Source organism: Panicum virgatum, chromosome 4K (genome assembly GCF_016808335.1).
Source record: "Panicum virgatum strain AP13 chromosome 4K, P.virgatum_v5, whole genome shotgun sequence".
Lineage (NCBI taxonomy): Eukaryota > Viridiplantae > Streptophyta > Magnoliopsida > Poales > Poaceae > Panicum > Panicum virgatum.
Genome location: NC_053139.1, coordinates 5,518,645 through 5,533,514, shown reverse-complemented (window position 1 = coordinate 5,533,514; position 14,870 = coordinate 5,518,645). Strand labels below are relative to the sequence as shown.

Genomic DNA, 14,870 nt, shown 5'->3' with positions numbered 1-14,870 from the left:
TCATTAGTGTCTGAAATTTCTGAAGATGGTCTTCTCCTCTATGGGGTGGAAATAGAGTTACCACTAATGCATTTTCCCTCTCTTCCACAACAAATGTTCTTTTGCCCCCCCCCCCCCCCCCCCCCCACACACACACACACACAACTTACCTCAAATATCAGCCTATGAACAAGCAGCTTTCCAGGCAGTTTCATACTTGCAATCTCTATATGGTTTATGGTTTCCTGGTCATGGATTACAGTTTTCAGGGATTGGTTTTCTATAGGAAAATTGCTCAGGCAACCCTTACCATTGCCTCAGCAGTAGCCCGTGATGAGTTATCATCAGTTCTCAATTTAGTTTTAGAGCACAAAACTCTTTTCTAGGGGCCCTCCTATATTTCAACCTGCACTGTGAGGTCTGCTCTGTTGTACAGTGTAATTTCCATAAATTCCTAGCTTCGCCCAGAAAAGACCTGACCACCCATATGAATAATGTTTCTGTTAACAATGAAGATTGAAGAACCACATTGTGAAGCCAATGCCATAGCTCAGAATATATGCATTGTCAACACTAGAAATTCACCCACGAGCAAATCAGGTAATATATATATGATGTCGAATTAACATATATAACACAATAAATAAGTGTGTATTCATCGTGAAGCGACTTTTTTTAAAAAAAAAGCATCTTACATTCGTCAAAATTGCCTATGGGCCGGGCATCAAGCCCTACTTTCTAGAAAGGCAACTCTGCAACTGCATGGGCATCTCCCAAGTCAATCCCAGAGGGTTCATTGTGACGGCAGAAGCGCGGAGGAGCAATAAGCCGTTTCCTTTTCCCGCTGGGTGGGGCAACTGAATGGAGACTCAAGGCACATAGACCCGCACTGCACAAGGCGTTGTCCTATCCGATCCTTGTCGTTCCCGCAAACAAACTTGCGGTGTCGCACCTGGCAGGACAAAATGCACAGGTCCTCCTGTACTGGGAAAGCGGCTCTTCTGCATACGCATTTGAACCGGCATTAGCAGCAAATCACTCCACAAACACTATGGTTATCAGGTAATAGCAATCAGGGTTAAGAAGAAGGAAGAAATTGAAAAGAAAGTCAGCATTTGTAATAGCACGTACCAATGATGGTGCAGATTTCGAGGATGGGGGTTAGTTTTGGGCCTTTGATGGGATCGGAGGATCGCTTGTAGTGCACCTCAGCGAAGAAGCGCTTGATTTTGTTGGTGCTGCGGCTGCGAGCCCAGAAGTTGAGGTGGAACCACACCTGCCCCCTGAAACCAACACGCGCTTCCATCAGGGGCTTCACAGCATCAAACTCGCCACCCTGCAGAGATTATGGACACATGCATGCATATGCGGCATGTCATTCAGCGAAGCGGCGCGCGGCCGGAACTAGCTAGTAATCGCCATGAAAGATGCTTGTACCTGGTGCCTGGCATTGTAGTGGCAGAGAGCATGCTGGACAGTCCGGATGAGGAAGGCGTCACGCTCTCTGTATCCATTACAAATGCAGGAACTTTGATTGGTAAGTTATGTGTTCAATGGCTTGCATAAAGAAAAGAACAGAAATTAAATTAAATGGTATGCTAAAACCAACGGCGAGGGGAGTTTATGATAGTTGTTACTCTAATTTTCTCAACAGCAAGTATAAAAGAAAAAGAAAAACAGGACGCAACCAAGTAATTATCTGTACCTTAATACTAATATATGTTTAAAGAATCATAGGGTGGTGTATATTTGTATAATCAACAGTAAATAAATTAAATTATTTTATGTTCAAGTTATTGCTCTATTATTACTTCCGAGGCCAGCACAAACAAATGACTGCACGGTAATTAAAAACATGACATGATCAGCACTTGTAATTAATCTGGTAACTCTCTAGTACTAGAGAGCCGTGTAGATTTATCGATTTCGCCAGCTATATGTATTCCACCAACTAATCAAAAAGATGTAGATCGATGAAGAATCACAGGCATATATTGCAGTTAATCGTCGATCGAGGCCTCTGTTACTCTTAATTAGCGGAGGGGAATAGTATACGTAACGTACTCTTCTGTCGGGTGCGCCATGGAGAAGGAAGGAGGCGAGGCCTCCGTCGTGATGCGTCCCTTGCGCTTGCGCCGGTCCCGGCCGCTGAAGCCGCGGTTCTGCAGCCGTAGCTGCTCCTCGCGGGACAGCTCCGGCAGCAAATCCTTCAACGCCGGCGCCGGTGCCCACTCTGCACATCCACCAAACCCCGCCGCCGACGAATCCATAGATCCAATCGCCGATCCCCTTCTTTCTCGCCTCGCCCTGGCCCAGAGGGGACGCTGGACTTGTATCTATGGAGGGAAGAGAGGAAAGGGGAGGCCGGCCGAAAGATCCAGCGAGCCGAAAACCCAAAAGATTCGGGGCCCACGAACATGCATTCATGGTTGTGCCTTGTGCGTGGTTGAGGACTTGTGGTTGAGCGCATGGGCCCACGAGATTCTTTTTAAATTTTATTTGCATTTTTCTATTTTGTTCTTTGTAAACATTGTAAGTTATTTCGCAAAAGAAAAACATTGTCAGTTATAGGTTACGAGGTTTGGTGGTATTTTATTGACCATTGTAACATTTTGTGTGACTCTGATGTTGCATAAGAGAGAGTTTGGATTAGTATTATTCCGTGAAGTGAAGAAGGAAATGATCACTCGGCTAGTGATCGCTAGACCGAGTCTTATGAAGCTAGGCCTGCCACCTCATTTACGCACCCTGATGGGAGGCGCTGAATCAGCATTATTTCTTTCATTTATAGCGGAGAACAGGAGAGCAAGTCCATACTGATTAAATATAATTAAAAGAAAATAAAAACAGATCCAGTACAAGAAGAGAAACAAAAGGGTGCTCCTGAAGAGCACCTAAGGAAACTGAGAGAGGATAGAGAAACAAATAGAATACAATAATTACAAGGAAGAAACCCAATTCTTTCCGGTAGTGTTTGTACTGTTGCAACCCTATGTTCTCTTCTGTAGCTTGCGGTAAAAGACTTCCTGGTGGGGAACTTCCTCTTAGACTGAACACAACTACTGTAATTTCGTTGCTCTTGGGTAATAAAATTTTAGGTTCGCCCGGGTTGGGAGGGGAAAAAAGGAAAACCCAATTCTTCATGGTCTCTACTCAACAGGGTTTAGCTTTGAGTAGAGCAAGCTCGATGAATTCCTCGGAGATAAATTTCCTTGGGCCATGCCAAGAATCAAGCTCTCCTTCATGCCCGCATCAAGTAGGTACGGGGGCTTCAACTTTCAAACCCTCAACCACCAATCAATGGCATGTGCATAATCAATCACAATCAAGTATTCAAGAGGGATGCCTAGATGATCTTACATGTCCATGCTAGCTAGTGTGATTTGTGAATGTGTTATGATCATGTCAATGTATATCTAACAAGGGATACACGATCGAGCCAAATCTCTTAAAACTACTAAATTCAAACATGACTGTAGGTGTTACAAATTTGGACTAGTACACCGACGCAACACACAAATCCGGAACAATCTGGATGGACTCATTCATCCCATCAAGCACATTAGAATTTCGCAAAACAAAGGAACGAGCGATTCGTCCAAGCAAGTAGGCCCGATACTAACCAAGAGAAGAATGAATCAACCCTAACCAAGAGAAGAATGAATTAACCCGAGTCCGTTTAGATCTCCACCCCACGCCGGCCGGTCAGGGGTGGGCGACTAGGGATGAAAACGGTCGGGAATGGTCGGGAAAACCCCTTAACCGTTCCCGCAACTGTATTTTTTGGTCGGGAACGGAAACGGGAACGGAAAAATCGGACGGGAAAACGAAATCGGTATTACGGGATATCGGGAACGGAATCAATCGGTCGGGAGCATGCCGATTACGATCGGGAATCGATAACTCAAAACGGGAAAATACATACAACCACTTCAAACATTTAACTCGATAAAATAATTACAACTATGCATAAACAACATGGAAACAAGACTCGTATAACTAAGAAACACAGGTAAAGTGAATCACGAATTCACAATTCACGTTGGAACACATGCAAACAACAATTCACGTTTCCAACACAGGTAACACAGCCGACTACGACAAATACGGGAATTCCCACGGGAATTTCCCCGGCTGAAAACGGTCGGGAAAACACCCCAACCGTTTCCGTTCCCGCCCGTTTTCTCGTTTATTTTCCTATTTTTTTCGCGAAAACGGTTTACAGTCGGTTTAAACGGTAAACGGAGCCGGTCGGAACGGGATTTTCGCGTCCCATTTTCAACCCTATGGGCGACTACAGAAGAAATGGGAGAGGAACGGTTGGCGGGTGGCGAGCTGGTCGAACCAGACCGCGTCTGTTGGCGCTGGCGTTCAAGTTGCTTCATTTGGAATCTAGTGTAAATGATCAAATGATTCGTTATAGGCTTATAGCTGCACGAGTAATCTCGGCCCAATATAGCGTTGGCCCAAGTTTAGTATGGGCTTTACACTAAACTTGGGCTTTTCTTTTTATAGAGATACTTGATCTGGATACAAATCATTGTTTCGCCAAATTTATTAAGTCATGAAACTTGCATAGAAATTCTCCAGCAAAACATATCAGCAAGATAAAAACTGATGAAAGCATAAGGATGTCGCTGGTTGCCATTTGCAAATATTCTTCTATTCATGGATAAAGAATCCCCTCAGAACCGGATGCCATCATATGGCATTCCACATCAGGATACTCCTTCATAATACTGCAGATCTTCTCATAGCCATTGTTGCTTGGTGAGACGCCATCAGAAATAGTCATCGTCAATCTCTGAAGCACTGTTGCACATCGGAGTATGATTTTTAGGAAATCAACTTCATCATCTTCTCCTTGCAGGCCATGAATCTCAACGACTTCAAGATTAGCCAAAGAGACATCTTCACTTCTCCAGTTGATAGGATGTTCACACGGACAATTTACTGGGCATGGCACTCGTACCTAAAAGAAAATTGGAGCACAAGATCAACAATCAGAATACAAATTGCAGGACAATTCATTGCTATCTAAATGCACTAACCAACCATAATACATAAGTACAGTATCAACAACAGAATGATTACCTTGTTACGTGCTAGGACCACCTTAAGCCTTTGCATAGTCGGTTGAATTCGAAGCAGACGTAACATCATTGGTCCAAAAGTATGCTCCTCTGTTTTGAGATCCAGCTCTAAAATAGAAAAGGCAGCCACAGGAAGATGAGCTATCACCTGTCCAATGCTCCATTCTGCATCGAGAACACCATTTCGCTGCATATCAACAAAGTGAGGGTCCCAATATTATTAAAAGAGGAAATTGTCATCACATGAAGAAAAACATTTAGGTGCATATAATAACATAAATAACTTCGATGTAAAAGTTTGGAAGAGAAGCATAGAAAAGTAGTATACTCACAGTAGTAGTCATTATGCTCATCGAGACGACATGGAATTCATCTAGCTCACGCTCCGTTATGCTCATGAGTCGCCATATTTGGTCGAACCCAACAAAAACGTAGCCATAATCATAACCCCATCTAAGTTTTTTCACCATTGGGGCCAAGAAGGACAAAGTGAGGCTTATGTCAATATAGGCCTCCAGTGTCACCTCCTTAAGCACCGGGGCCACAATGTCAATGCAGCAGATGTCATGATTACTTATCTCCAAGCTGAACTCCTCAAGCGACGGCGAGTGAACAATCACCGTGCCAGCATGTCTGAGATCACTGCAATTCCTGATGTTCAGGATGCGCAGGGACGGGCAGAGGCGGAGTAGGGTGCAAAGGTGGATGCAGCACAATTCCAGGTGAAGGCTCTTGAGCGCAGTGAATTCACCATACTGTGGCAATATAATTGAGATTGCCCTCATGTGAAGACTAAGGAAGGAGGTGCGCTCAAAGCAAGGAAGATCCACGACGCAGCCTGTTTGGTGGATATCTATTGTGATGATGAATTTCTCCGGCAACAGCCGTGCGGCGCCGCAGAGAAGCAAGGATATTTGTACATCCCAGTCTTCGTAGTCGTTGTCACCCCAGTCTGACCACAGATAGATGTTGACGAGGTCCAGCGATGGACGGGTGATCCTGGCAAGCATCGACTGGACAGAGAGAGGGTGGGCGGACCAGAAAATGAGCTCAGGAAGCTCAGTCCAGAGGTCGCGCCAGCCACGGGATACTGCTCCACCACACACAGCGTCAGCGACAGACCTGAGACGGACGAGAATCTCAAGGAGCAGGTCCTCAGGCAGGCTGCTGATCCTGTCCTCTGAGATTTGCTGGGACCGGCGGCGATGGTCACCTCCTTGCTGCTTCGGCGGTGGGTACACTAAGCGCCGCCCGGACCTGAGTTGCATTGTCCCGCTTAACTGCAAAAAAAAATGAGCGTGAAGGGTGAGAAAATTATCTGATGCAACTTGTAACAGATCAAATGTCATTATCATTAGCTGTGTAAACCATTCTTTTACTAATTAATAAATGGATTAGTCCTGAGCAGGGTTATTAAAACGATAAAACGACGAAACGAATAGAGGGTAGATTTTAACGAAACGATGGACGTTTTATCGTTTAAACGGACGTTTTAACGTTTAAACGTCGATTTCACAAGAACGTTTTCTCGTGAAAATGTCGTTTTCACAACGTTTAAACGTCGTTTTAATAACCAGGGTCCTGAGCCAACTTGATGTATGCAACCCCAAACATCATGTCATGAAGATTACCAGAAAGTGACGTTAAATCATTAGTCCATGCTGTTTAAGTTACACAACAGCGGCTATTACCATTTTTTTTTAAAAAAAAACATCAATTTAATTGAACAGTGTAGTGAGATGTAACAGGAAATGCTAGGAGAGGTAAACAATAATACAGATTTTCAGAGCCCTAAGAACAACTTGTAACAGATCAAATGTCAGTATCATTAGCTATATAAACCATTCTTTTACTAACTAATAAGTGGATAAATTACAGAGTCAAGGTGTGTTGATGCATCACAGTGGACAGGCAATGAAAAGATGTTGAGCACAAGGTCTGAAACTGCCGCCCTTTTGGATTGGCGTTCAATATTGCCATGTATGGTACAAACAATGATAGTACACAGATACCAACAGGCAAGTTAGCTCCTATCAAACATGATAGTTCAATATAACATCACAGAGACACATTTTTGGAGAATTGATTTCTAATGGTGCAGTGGTAGAAGCAGAGAAGAAAGGGCATCACATACCTTATAGCAGACCACTCACAAGCTATGAACTATAACCTTGGCTCTTCCGCAAGAAACTTATCTAGTCTGCCAACGATCCAACAGCGCATTGAGCTACTGATGGGCTTGAAATTTGAAGTCTTTTCGTGGAATCGGAAGTCGGCCGGAAGGGTCTTTCTTGATCTCCTTCATGGAGGGAGATGGAGGAGAACCAGGATCAGCAGCGATGGTCGGAGACGGCGAAGAGCACTGGCTACTTCTCCTGTGGACTTATGTGTATTTTTTTGTTTCTTTAAGGAGTACCCGGTCAGGATTTGGATGTAAAAGTACTATATCAATAAAGTCCGATCCTTTTCTAAAAAAAAATCAACGGCCCAATAAAGAACTTGTTATCGAATGGAACTCCCACTTATGTCGTGAACTATCTGTCAATTCCGGGACCCAGTGTAACTAGGATCGCATAATGCATTCGCATCTCCCTGTCCAAGGTGATTCCGTTGCAAGAGTACTGTAGGCGATTCTTGGGTCCCTCTGTAGTCCGTATACCGCGTACCTCGGAGTCACATCCGGTTTTCAAAATTATAGCTTGCTTAACCCATTTTAAAACCATATGTACATTATGTTTGCAATTAACAAGCTAAATTCCTAGCTTCGCCGACCTGTCCACGCTCATATGGATAATGTTTCACTTTGTTCGCTGCCTGTGGCTGATGCTGCTTTGCTGCAAGAGAAAAATACTGCTGGCTGATGCTGATTTAATGTGTGAGAAAAAAAACTATTACTGGTTGTCAGCGGAACAGAAATATATGCATTGTGAAGCCAATGCCATGGCTCAGAATATATGCATTGTCAACACTCAACACTAGAAATTCACCCACGAGCAAATCAGGTAATATATGATGTCGAATTAACATATATAACACAATAAATAAGTGTATATTCATAGTGAAGCGAACTATAAAAAAAAGCATCTTACATTCGTCAAAATTGCCTATGGGCCGGGCATCAAGCCCTACTTTCTAGAAAGGCAACTCTGCAACTGCATGGGCATCTCCCAAGTCAATCCCAGAGGGTTCATTGTGACGGCAGAAGCGCGGAGGAGCAATAAGCCGTTTCCTTTTCCCGCTGGGTGGGGCAACTGAATGGAGACTCAAGGCACATAGACCCGCACTGCACAAGGCGTTGTCCTATCCGATCCTTGTCGTTCCCGCAAACAAACTTGCGGTGTCGCACCTGGCAGGACAAAATGCACAGGTCCTCCTGTACTGGGAAAGCGGCTCTTCTGCATACGCATTTGAACCGGCATTAGCAGCAAATCACTCCACAAACACTATGGTTATCAGGTAATAGCAATCAGGGTTAAGAAGAAGGAAGAAATTGAAAAGAAAGTCAGCATTTGTAATAGCACGTACCAATGATGGTGCAGATTTCGAGGATGGGGGTTAGTTTTGGGCCTTTGATGGGATCGGAGGATCGCTTGTAGTGCACCTCAGCGAAGAAGCGCTTGATTTTGTTGGTGCTGCGGCTGCGAGCCCAGAAGTTGAGGTGGAACCACACCTGCCCCCTGAAACCAACACGCGCTTCCATCAGGGGCTTCACAGCATCAAACTCGCCACCCTGCAGAGATTATGGACACATGCATGCATATGCGGCATGTCATTCAGCGAAGCGGCGCGCGGCCGGAACTAGCTAGTAATCGCCATGAAAGATGCTTGTACCTGGTGCCTGGCATTGTAGTGGCAGAGAGCATGCTGGACAGTCCGGATGAGGAAGGCGTCACGCTCTCTGTATCCATTACAAATGCAGGAACTTTGATTGGTAAGTTATGTGTTCAATGGCTTGCATAAAGAAAATAACAGAAATTAAATTAAATGGTATGCTAAAACCAACGGCGAGGGGAGTTTATGATAGTTGTTACTCTAATTTTCTCAACAGCAAGTATAAAAGAAAAAGAAAAACAGGACGCAACCAAGTAATTATCTGTACCTTAATACTAATATATGTTTAAAGAATCATAGGGTGGTGTATATTTGTATAATCAACAGTAAATAAATTAAATTATTTTATGTTCAAGTTATTGCTCTATTATTACTTCCGAGGCCAGCACAAACAAATGACTGCACGGTAATTAAAAACATGACATGATCAGCACTTGTAATTAATCTGGTAACTCTCTAGTACTAGAGAGCCGTGTAGATTTATCGATTTCGCCAGCTATATGTATTCCACCAACTAATCAAAAAGATGTAGATCGATGAAGAATCACAGGCATATATTGCAGTTAATCGTCGATCGAGGCCTCTGTTACTCTTAATTAGCGGAGGGGAATAGTATACGTAACGTACTCTTCTGTCCGGTGCGCCATGGAGAAGGAAGGAGGCGAGGCCTCCGTCGTGATGCGTCCCTTGCACTTGCGCCGGTCCCGGCCGCTGAAGCCGCGATTCTGCAGCCGTAGCTGCTCCTCGCGGGACAGCTCCGGCAGCAAATCCTTCAACGCCGGCGCCGGTGCCCACTCTGCACATCCACCTAACCCCGCCGCCGACGAATCCACAGATCCAATCGCCGATCCCCTTCTTTCTCGCCTCGCCCTGGCCCCTGGCCCAGAAGGGACGCTGGACTTGTATCTATGGAGGGAAGAGAGGAGAGGGGAGGCCGGCCGAAAGATCCAGCGAGCCGAAAACCCAAAAGATTCGGGGCCCACGAACATGCATTGTGCGTGGTTGAGGACTTGTGGTTGAGCGCATGGGCCCACGAGATTCTTTTTAAATTTTATTTGCATTTTTCTATTTTGTTCTTTGTAAACATTGTAAGTTATTTCGCAAAAGAAAAACATTGTCACCTATAGGTTACGAGGTTTGGTGGTATTTTATTGACCATTGTAACATTTTGTGTGACTCTGATGTTGCATAAGAGAGAGTTTGGATTAGTATTATTCCGTGAAGTGAAGAAGGAAATGATCACTCGCAGTGGCGGATGTACACCCCGGGCCACCCGTGCCATGGCCCGGGGTTCGGCCCAAAAAATTGCTGAAGACGCCTAAAAAATTGTTGAAGAAGAATAAATATAATACTTCGCGATGACACTTGTTGTATGTTTTCTATCTTTCCATTATATTTTCGTGTATCTTTTGAACTTCTATTATATTCTCGTGTATCTTTTGAACTATGAGTTTGTCGACGTCTGGTTTTTGTCACAACTATATTTAAAACTCGGCCCGGGGTTCAACTCAATCCTGGTTCCGCCACTGATCACTCGGCTAGTGATCGCTAGACCGAGTCTTATGAAGCTAGGCCTGCCACCTCATTTACGCACCCTGACGGGAGGCGCTGAATCAGCATTATTTTTTCATTTATAGCGGAGAACAGGAGAGCAAGTCCATACTGATTAAATATAATTAAAAGAAAATAAAAACAGATCCAGTACAAAGAAGAGAAACAAAAGGGTGCTCCTGAAGAGCACCTAAGGAAACTGAGAGAGGATAGAGAAACAAATAGAATACAATAATTACAAGGAAAAAACCCAATTCTTTCCGGTAGTGTTTTTACTGTTGCAACCCTATGTTCTCTTCTGTAGCTTGCGGTAAAAGACTTCGTGGTGGGGAACTTCCTCTTAGACTGAACACAACTACTGTAATTTCGTTGCTCTTGGGTAATAAAATTTTAGGTTCGCCCGGGTTGGGAGGGGAAAAAAGGAAAACCCAATTCTTCATGGTCTCTACTCAACAGGGTTTAGCTTTGAGTAGAGCAAGCTCGATGAATTCCTCGGAGATAAATTTCCTTGGGCCATGCCAAGAATCAAGCTCTCCTTCATGCCCGCATCAAGTAGGTACGGGGGCTTCAACTTTCAAACCCTCAACCACCAATCAATGGCGTGTGCATAATCAATCACAATCAAGTATTCAAGTGTGATGCCTAGATGATCTTACATGTCAATGCTAGCTAGTGTGATTTGTGAATGTGTTATGATCATGTCAATGTATATCTAACAAGGGATACACGATCGAGCCAAATCTCTTAAAACTACTAAATTCAAACATGACTGTAGGTGTTACAAATTTGGACTAGTACACCGACGCAACACACAAATCCGGAACAATCTGGATGGACTCATTCATCCCATCAAGCACATTAGAATTTCGCAAAACAAAAGGAACGAGCGATTCGTCCAAGCAAGTAGGCCCGATACTAACCAAGAGAAGAATGAATCAACCCGAGTCCGTTTAGATCTCCACCCCACGCCGGCCGGTCAGGGGTGGGCGACGACAGAAGAAATGGGAGAGGAACGGTTGGCGGGTGGCGAGCTGGTCGAACCAGACCGCGTCGGTTGGCGCTGGCGTTCAAGTTGCTTCATTTGGAATCTAGTGTAAATGATCAAATGATTCGTTATAGGCTTATAGCTGCACGAGTAATCTCGGCCCAATATAGCGTTGGCCCAAGTTTAGTATGGGCTTTACACTAAACTTGGGCTTTTCTTTTTATAGAGATACTTGATCTGGATACAAATCATTGTTTCGCCAAATTTATTAAGTCATGAAACTTGCATAGAAATTCTCCAGCAAAACATATCAGCAAGATAAAAACTGATGAAAGCATAAGGATGTCGCTGGTTGCCATTTGCAAATATTCTTCTAATCATGGATAAAGAATCCCCTCAGAACCGGATGCCATCATATGGCATTCCACATCAGGATACTCCTTCATAATACTGCAGATCTTCTCATAGCCATTGTTGCTTGGTGAGACGCCATCAGAAATAGTCATCGTCAATCTCTGAAGCACTGTTGCACATCGGAGTATGATTTTTAGGAAATCAACTTCATCATCTTCTCCTTGCAGGCCATGAATCTCAACGACTTCAAGATTAGCCAAAGAGACATCTTCACTTCTCCAGTTGATAGGATGTTCACACGGACAATTTACTGGGCATGGCACTCGTACCTAAAAGAAAATTGGAGCACAAGATCAACAATCAGAATACAAATTGCAGGACAATTCATTGCTATCTAAATGCACTAACCAACCATAATACATAAGTACAGTATCAACAACAGAATGATTACCTTGTTACGTGCTAGGACCACCTTAAGCCTTTGCATAGTCGGTTGAATTCGAAGCAGACGTAACATCATTGGTCCAAAAGTATGCTCCTCTGTTTTGAGATCCAGCTCTAAAATAGAAAAGGCAGCCACAGGAAGATGAGCTATCACCTGTCCAATGCTCCATTCTGCATCGAGAACACCATTTTGCTGCATATCAACAAAGTGAGGGTCCCAATATTATTAAAAGAGGAAATTGTCATCACATGAAGAAAAACATTTAGGTGCATATAATAACATAAATAACTTCGATGTAAAAGTTTGGAAGAGAAGCATAGAAAAGTAGTATACTCACAGTAGTAGTCATTATGCTCATCGAGACGACATGGAATTCATCTAGCTCACGCAACCGTTATGCTCATGAGTCGCCATATTTGGTCGAACCCAACAAAAACGTAGCCATAATCATAACTCCATCTAAGTTTTTTCACCATTGGGGCCAAGAAGGACAAAGTGAAGCTTATGTCAATATAGGCCTCCACTGTCACCTCCTTAAGCACCGGGGCCACAATGTCAATGCAGCAGATGTCATGATTACTTATCTCCAAGCTGAACTCCTCAAGCGACGGCGAGTGAACAATCACCGTGCCAGCATGTCTGAGATCGCTGCAATTCCTGATGTTCAGGATGCAGCAGATGTCATGATTACTTATCTCCAAGCTGAACTCCTCAAGCGACGGCGAGTGAACAATCACCGTGCCAGCATGTCTGAGATCGCTGCAATTCCTGATGTTCAGGATGCGCAGGGACGGGCAGAGGCGGAGTAGGGTGCAAAGGTGGATGCAGCACAATTCCAGGTGAAGGCTCTTGAGCGCAGTGAATTCACCATACTGTGGCAATCTAATTGAGATTGCCCTCATGTGAAGACTAAGGAAGGAGGTGCGCTCAAAGCAAGGAAGATCCACGACGCAGCCTGTTTGGTGGATATCTATTGTGATGATGAATTTCTCCGGCAACAGCCGTGCGGCGCCGCGGAGAAGCAAGGATATTTGTACATCCCAGTCTTCGTAGTCGTTGTCACCCCAGTCTGACCACAGATAGATGTTGACGAGGTCCAGCGATGGACGGGTGATCCTGGCAAGCATCGACTGGACAGAGAGAGGGTGGGCGGACCAGAAAATGAGCTCAGGAAGCTCAGTCCAGAGGTCGCGCCAGCCACGGGATACTGCTCCAGCACACACAGCGTCAGCGACAGACCTGAGACGGACGAGAATCTCAAGGAGCAGGTCCTCAGGCAGGCTGCTGATCCTGTCCTCTGAGATTTGCTGGGACCGGCGGCGATGGTCACCTCCTTGCTGCTTCGGCGGTGGGTACACTAAGCGCCGCCCGGACCTGAGTTGCATTGTCCCGCTTAGCTGCAAAAAACAATGAGCGTGAAGGGTGAGAAAATTATCTGATGCAACTTGTAACAGATCAAATGTCATTATCATTAGCTGTGTAAATCATTCTTTTACTAATTAATAAGTGGATTAGTCCTGAGCCAACTTGATGTATGCAACCCCAAACATCATGTCATGAAGATTACCAGAAAGTGACGTTAAATCATTAGTCCATGCTGTTTAAGTTACACAACAGCGGCTATTACCATATTTTTTAAAAAAAAAACATCAATTTAATTGAACAGTGTAGTGAGATGTAACAGGAAATGCTAGGAGAGGTAAACAATAATACAGATTTTCAGAGCCCTAAGAACAACTTGTAACAGATCAAATGTCAGTATCATTAGCTATATAAACCATTCTTTTACTAACTAATAAGTGGATAAATTACAGAGTCAAGGTGTGTTGATGCATCACAGTGGACAGGCAATGAAAAGATGTTGAGCACAAGGTCTGAAACTGCCGCCCTTTTGGATTGGCGTTCAATATTGCCATGTATGGTACAAACAATGATAGTACACAGATACCAACAGGCAAGTTAGCTCCTATCAAACATGATAGTTCAATATAACATCACGGAGACACATTTTTGGAGAATTGATTTCTAATGGTGCAGTGGTAGAAGCAGAGAAGAAAGGGCATCACATACCTTTTAGCAGACCACTCACAAGCTATGAACTATAACCTTGGCCAGTAATCTCTTATCCTCAAAGTCCTCAGCCTGGTCAGTGGAAACGAAAGAAATAAAACGTGAGAGAGCGATCAATACCAGAGAATGGACAGTAGAGATCCCTTCTTTTGGCAACACATATACTGGACAAATCAGCATATAAAATAAAGTGATAATATACAAGTAGTTACCTAGAATCATGCCATGCACTATTCAGATGAAGTGTTGGCTTCACAAGAGTTGTATTAAGCAAGCTGGCCCCAGCAACAACATCACAGATCTGCATTGCAAAATCTCAGTTAATATTTATGCAACCAGCAAATTCAAAAATACACATATTAGCATCACAACTAATGAATAAGGATCACAGCAGCATTCTGAAATCATGGTGAGAAGAAACAATTAGTCAATAACTACACATCAATCATTATAGATGAAGGGGAAAATGATCCATCTAAGAATATAGTAGAGGTTCACTTACAAGGCTTTTCCGTATCGCTACAGAGTTAATTCTGATTAAAATATGTAGCACAAAACCACA

At 43.9% G+C, this 14,870-nt stretch overlaps 4 protein-coding genes and 1 pseudogene across 4 annotated transcripts; all 5 read right to left on the bottom strand.

The window, feature by feature from the left end:
- Nucleotides 1-495: 495 nt before the first annotated feature.
- On the bottom strand, nucleotides 496-2,377 carry LOC120702740 (annotated as a pseudogene).
- A 2,085-nt stretch (nucleotides 2,378-4,462) lies between these two features.
- LOC120702738 (putative FBD-associated F-box protein At5g56390) lies at nucleotides 4,463-7,248 on the bottom strand. The gene is made up of 4 exons (XM_039986665.1): nucleotides 7,207-7,248; nucleotides 5,405-6,352; nucleotides 5,074-5,259; nucleotides 4,463-4,951 (listed from the first exon to the last, which is right to left on the bottom strand). Exons 2-4 carry the CDS (start codon nucleotides 6,338-6,340, stop codon nucleotides 4,646-4,648), a joined length of 1,428 nt encoding a protein of 475 aa, XP_039842599.1. The 5' UTR covers nucleotides 6,341-6,352; nucleotides 7,207-7,248; the 3' UTR covers nucleotides 4,463-4,645.
- An 811-nt stretch (nucleotides 7,249-8,059) lies between these two features.
- LOC120701808 lies at nucleotides 8,060-9,892 on the bottom strand. The gene is made up of 4 exons (XM_039985623.1): nucleotides 9,531-9,892; nucleotides 8,904-8,970; nucleotides 8,598-8,802; nucleotides 8,060-8,467 (listed from the first exon to the last, which is right to left on the bottom strand). The coding sequence occupies exons 1-4, from the start codon at nucleotides 9,890-9,892 to the stop codon at nucleotides 8,373-8,375; spliced, it is 729 nt and encodes a 242-aa protein (XP_039841557.1). The 3' UTR covers nucleotides 8,060-8,372.
- A 1,741-nt stretch (nucleotides 9,893-11,633) lies between these two features.
- Nucleotides 11,634-12,900, bottom strand: LOC120702739. The gene is made up of 3 exons (XM_039986666.1): nucleotides 12,576-12,900; nucleotides 12,245-12,430; nucleotides 11,634-12,122 (listed from the first exon to the last, which is right to left on the bottom strand). The coding sequence occupies exons 1-3, from the start codon at nucleotides 12,594-12,596 to the stop codon at nucleotides 11,817-11,819; spliced, it is 513 nt and encodes a 170-aa protein (XP_039842600.1). The 5' UTR covers nucleotides 12,597-12,900; the 3' UTR covers nucleotides 11,634-11,816.
- On the bottom strand, nucleotides 12,622-13,623 carry LOC120701807 (F-box/FBD/LRR-repeat protein At2g04230-like). Its single transcript, XM_039985622.1, has one exon. The coding sequence runs from the start codon at nucleotides 13,621-13,623 to the stop codon at nucleotides 12,622-12,624; it is 1,002 nt and encodes a 333-aa protein (XP_039841556.1).
- Between the last annotated feature and the right edge of the window lie 1,247 nt (nucleotides 13,624-14,870).

Coding starts and splice junctions, on each gene's coding strand:
- LOC120702738 (XM_039986665.1), bottom strand. CDS start 6,340: ATGCAACTCAGGTCCGGGCGGCGCTTAGTGTACCCACCGCCGAAGCAG. Junction 5,260..5,404: donor TGAGCATAATGACTACTACT/GTGAGTATACTA, acceptor GTTGATATGCAG/CGAAATGGTGTTCTCGATGC. Junction 4,952..5,073: donor TGGTCCTAGCACGTAACAAG/GTAATCATTCTG, acceptor ATTTTCTTTTAG/GTACGAGTGCCATGCCCAGT.
- LOC120701808 (XM_039985623.1), bottom strand. CDS start 9,892: ATGTTCGTGGGCCCCGAATCTTTTGGGTTTTCGGCTCGCTGGATCTTT. Junction 8,803..8,903: donor ACTACAATGCCAGGCACCAG/GTACAAGCATCT, acceptor TAATCTCTGCAG/GGTGGCGAGTTTGATGCTGT. Junction 8,468..8,597: donor CGAAATCTGCACCATCATTG/GTACGTGCTATT, acceptor ATGCGTATGCAG/AAGAGCCGCTTTCCCAGTAC.
- LOC120702739 (XM_039986666.1), bottom strand. CDS start 12,596: ATGAGCATAATGACTACTACT. Junction 12,431..12,575: donor TGAGCATAATGACTACTACT/GTGAGTATACTA, acceptor GTTGATATGCAG/CAAAATGGTGTTCTCGATGC. Junction 12,123..12,244: donor TGGTCCTAGCACGTAACAAG/GTAATCATTCTG, acceptor ATTTTCTTTTAG/GTACGAGTGCCATGCCCAGT.
- LOC120701807 (XM_039985622.1), bottom strand. CDS start 13,623: ATGCAACTCAGGTCCGGGCGGCGCTTAGTGTACCCACCGCCGAAGCAG.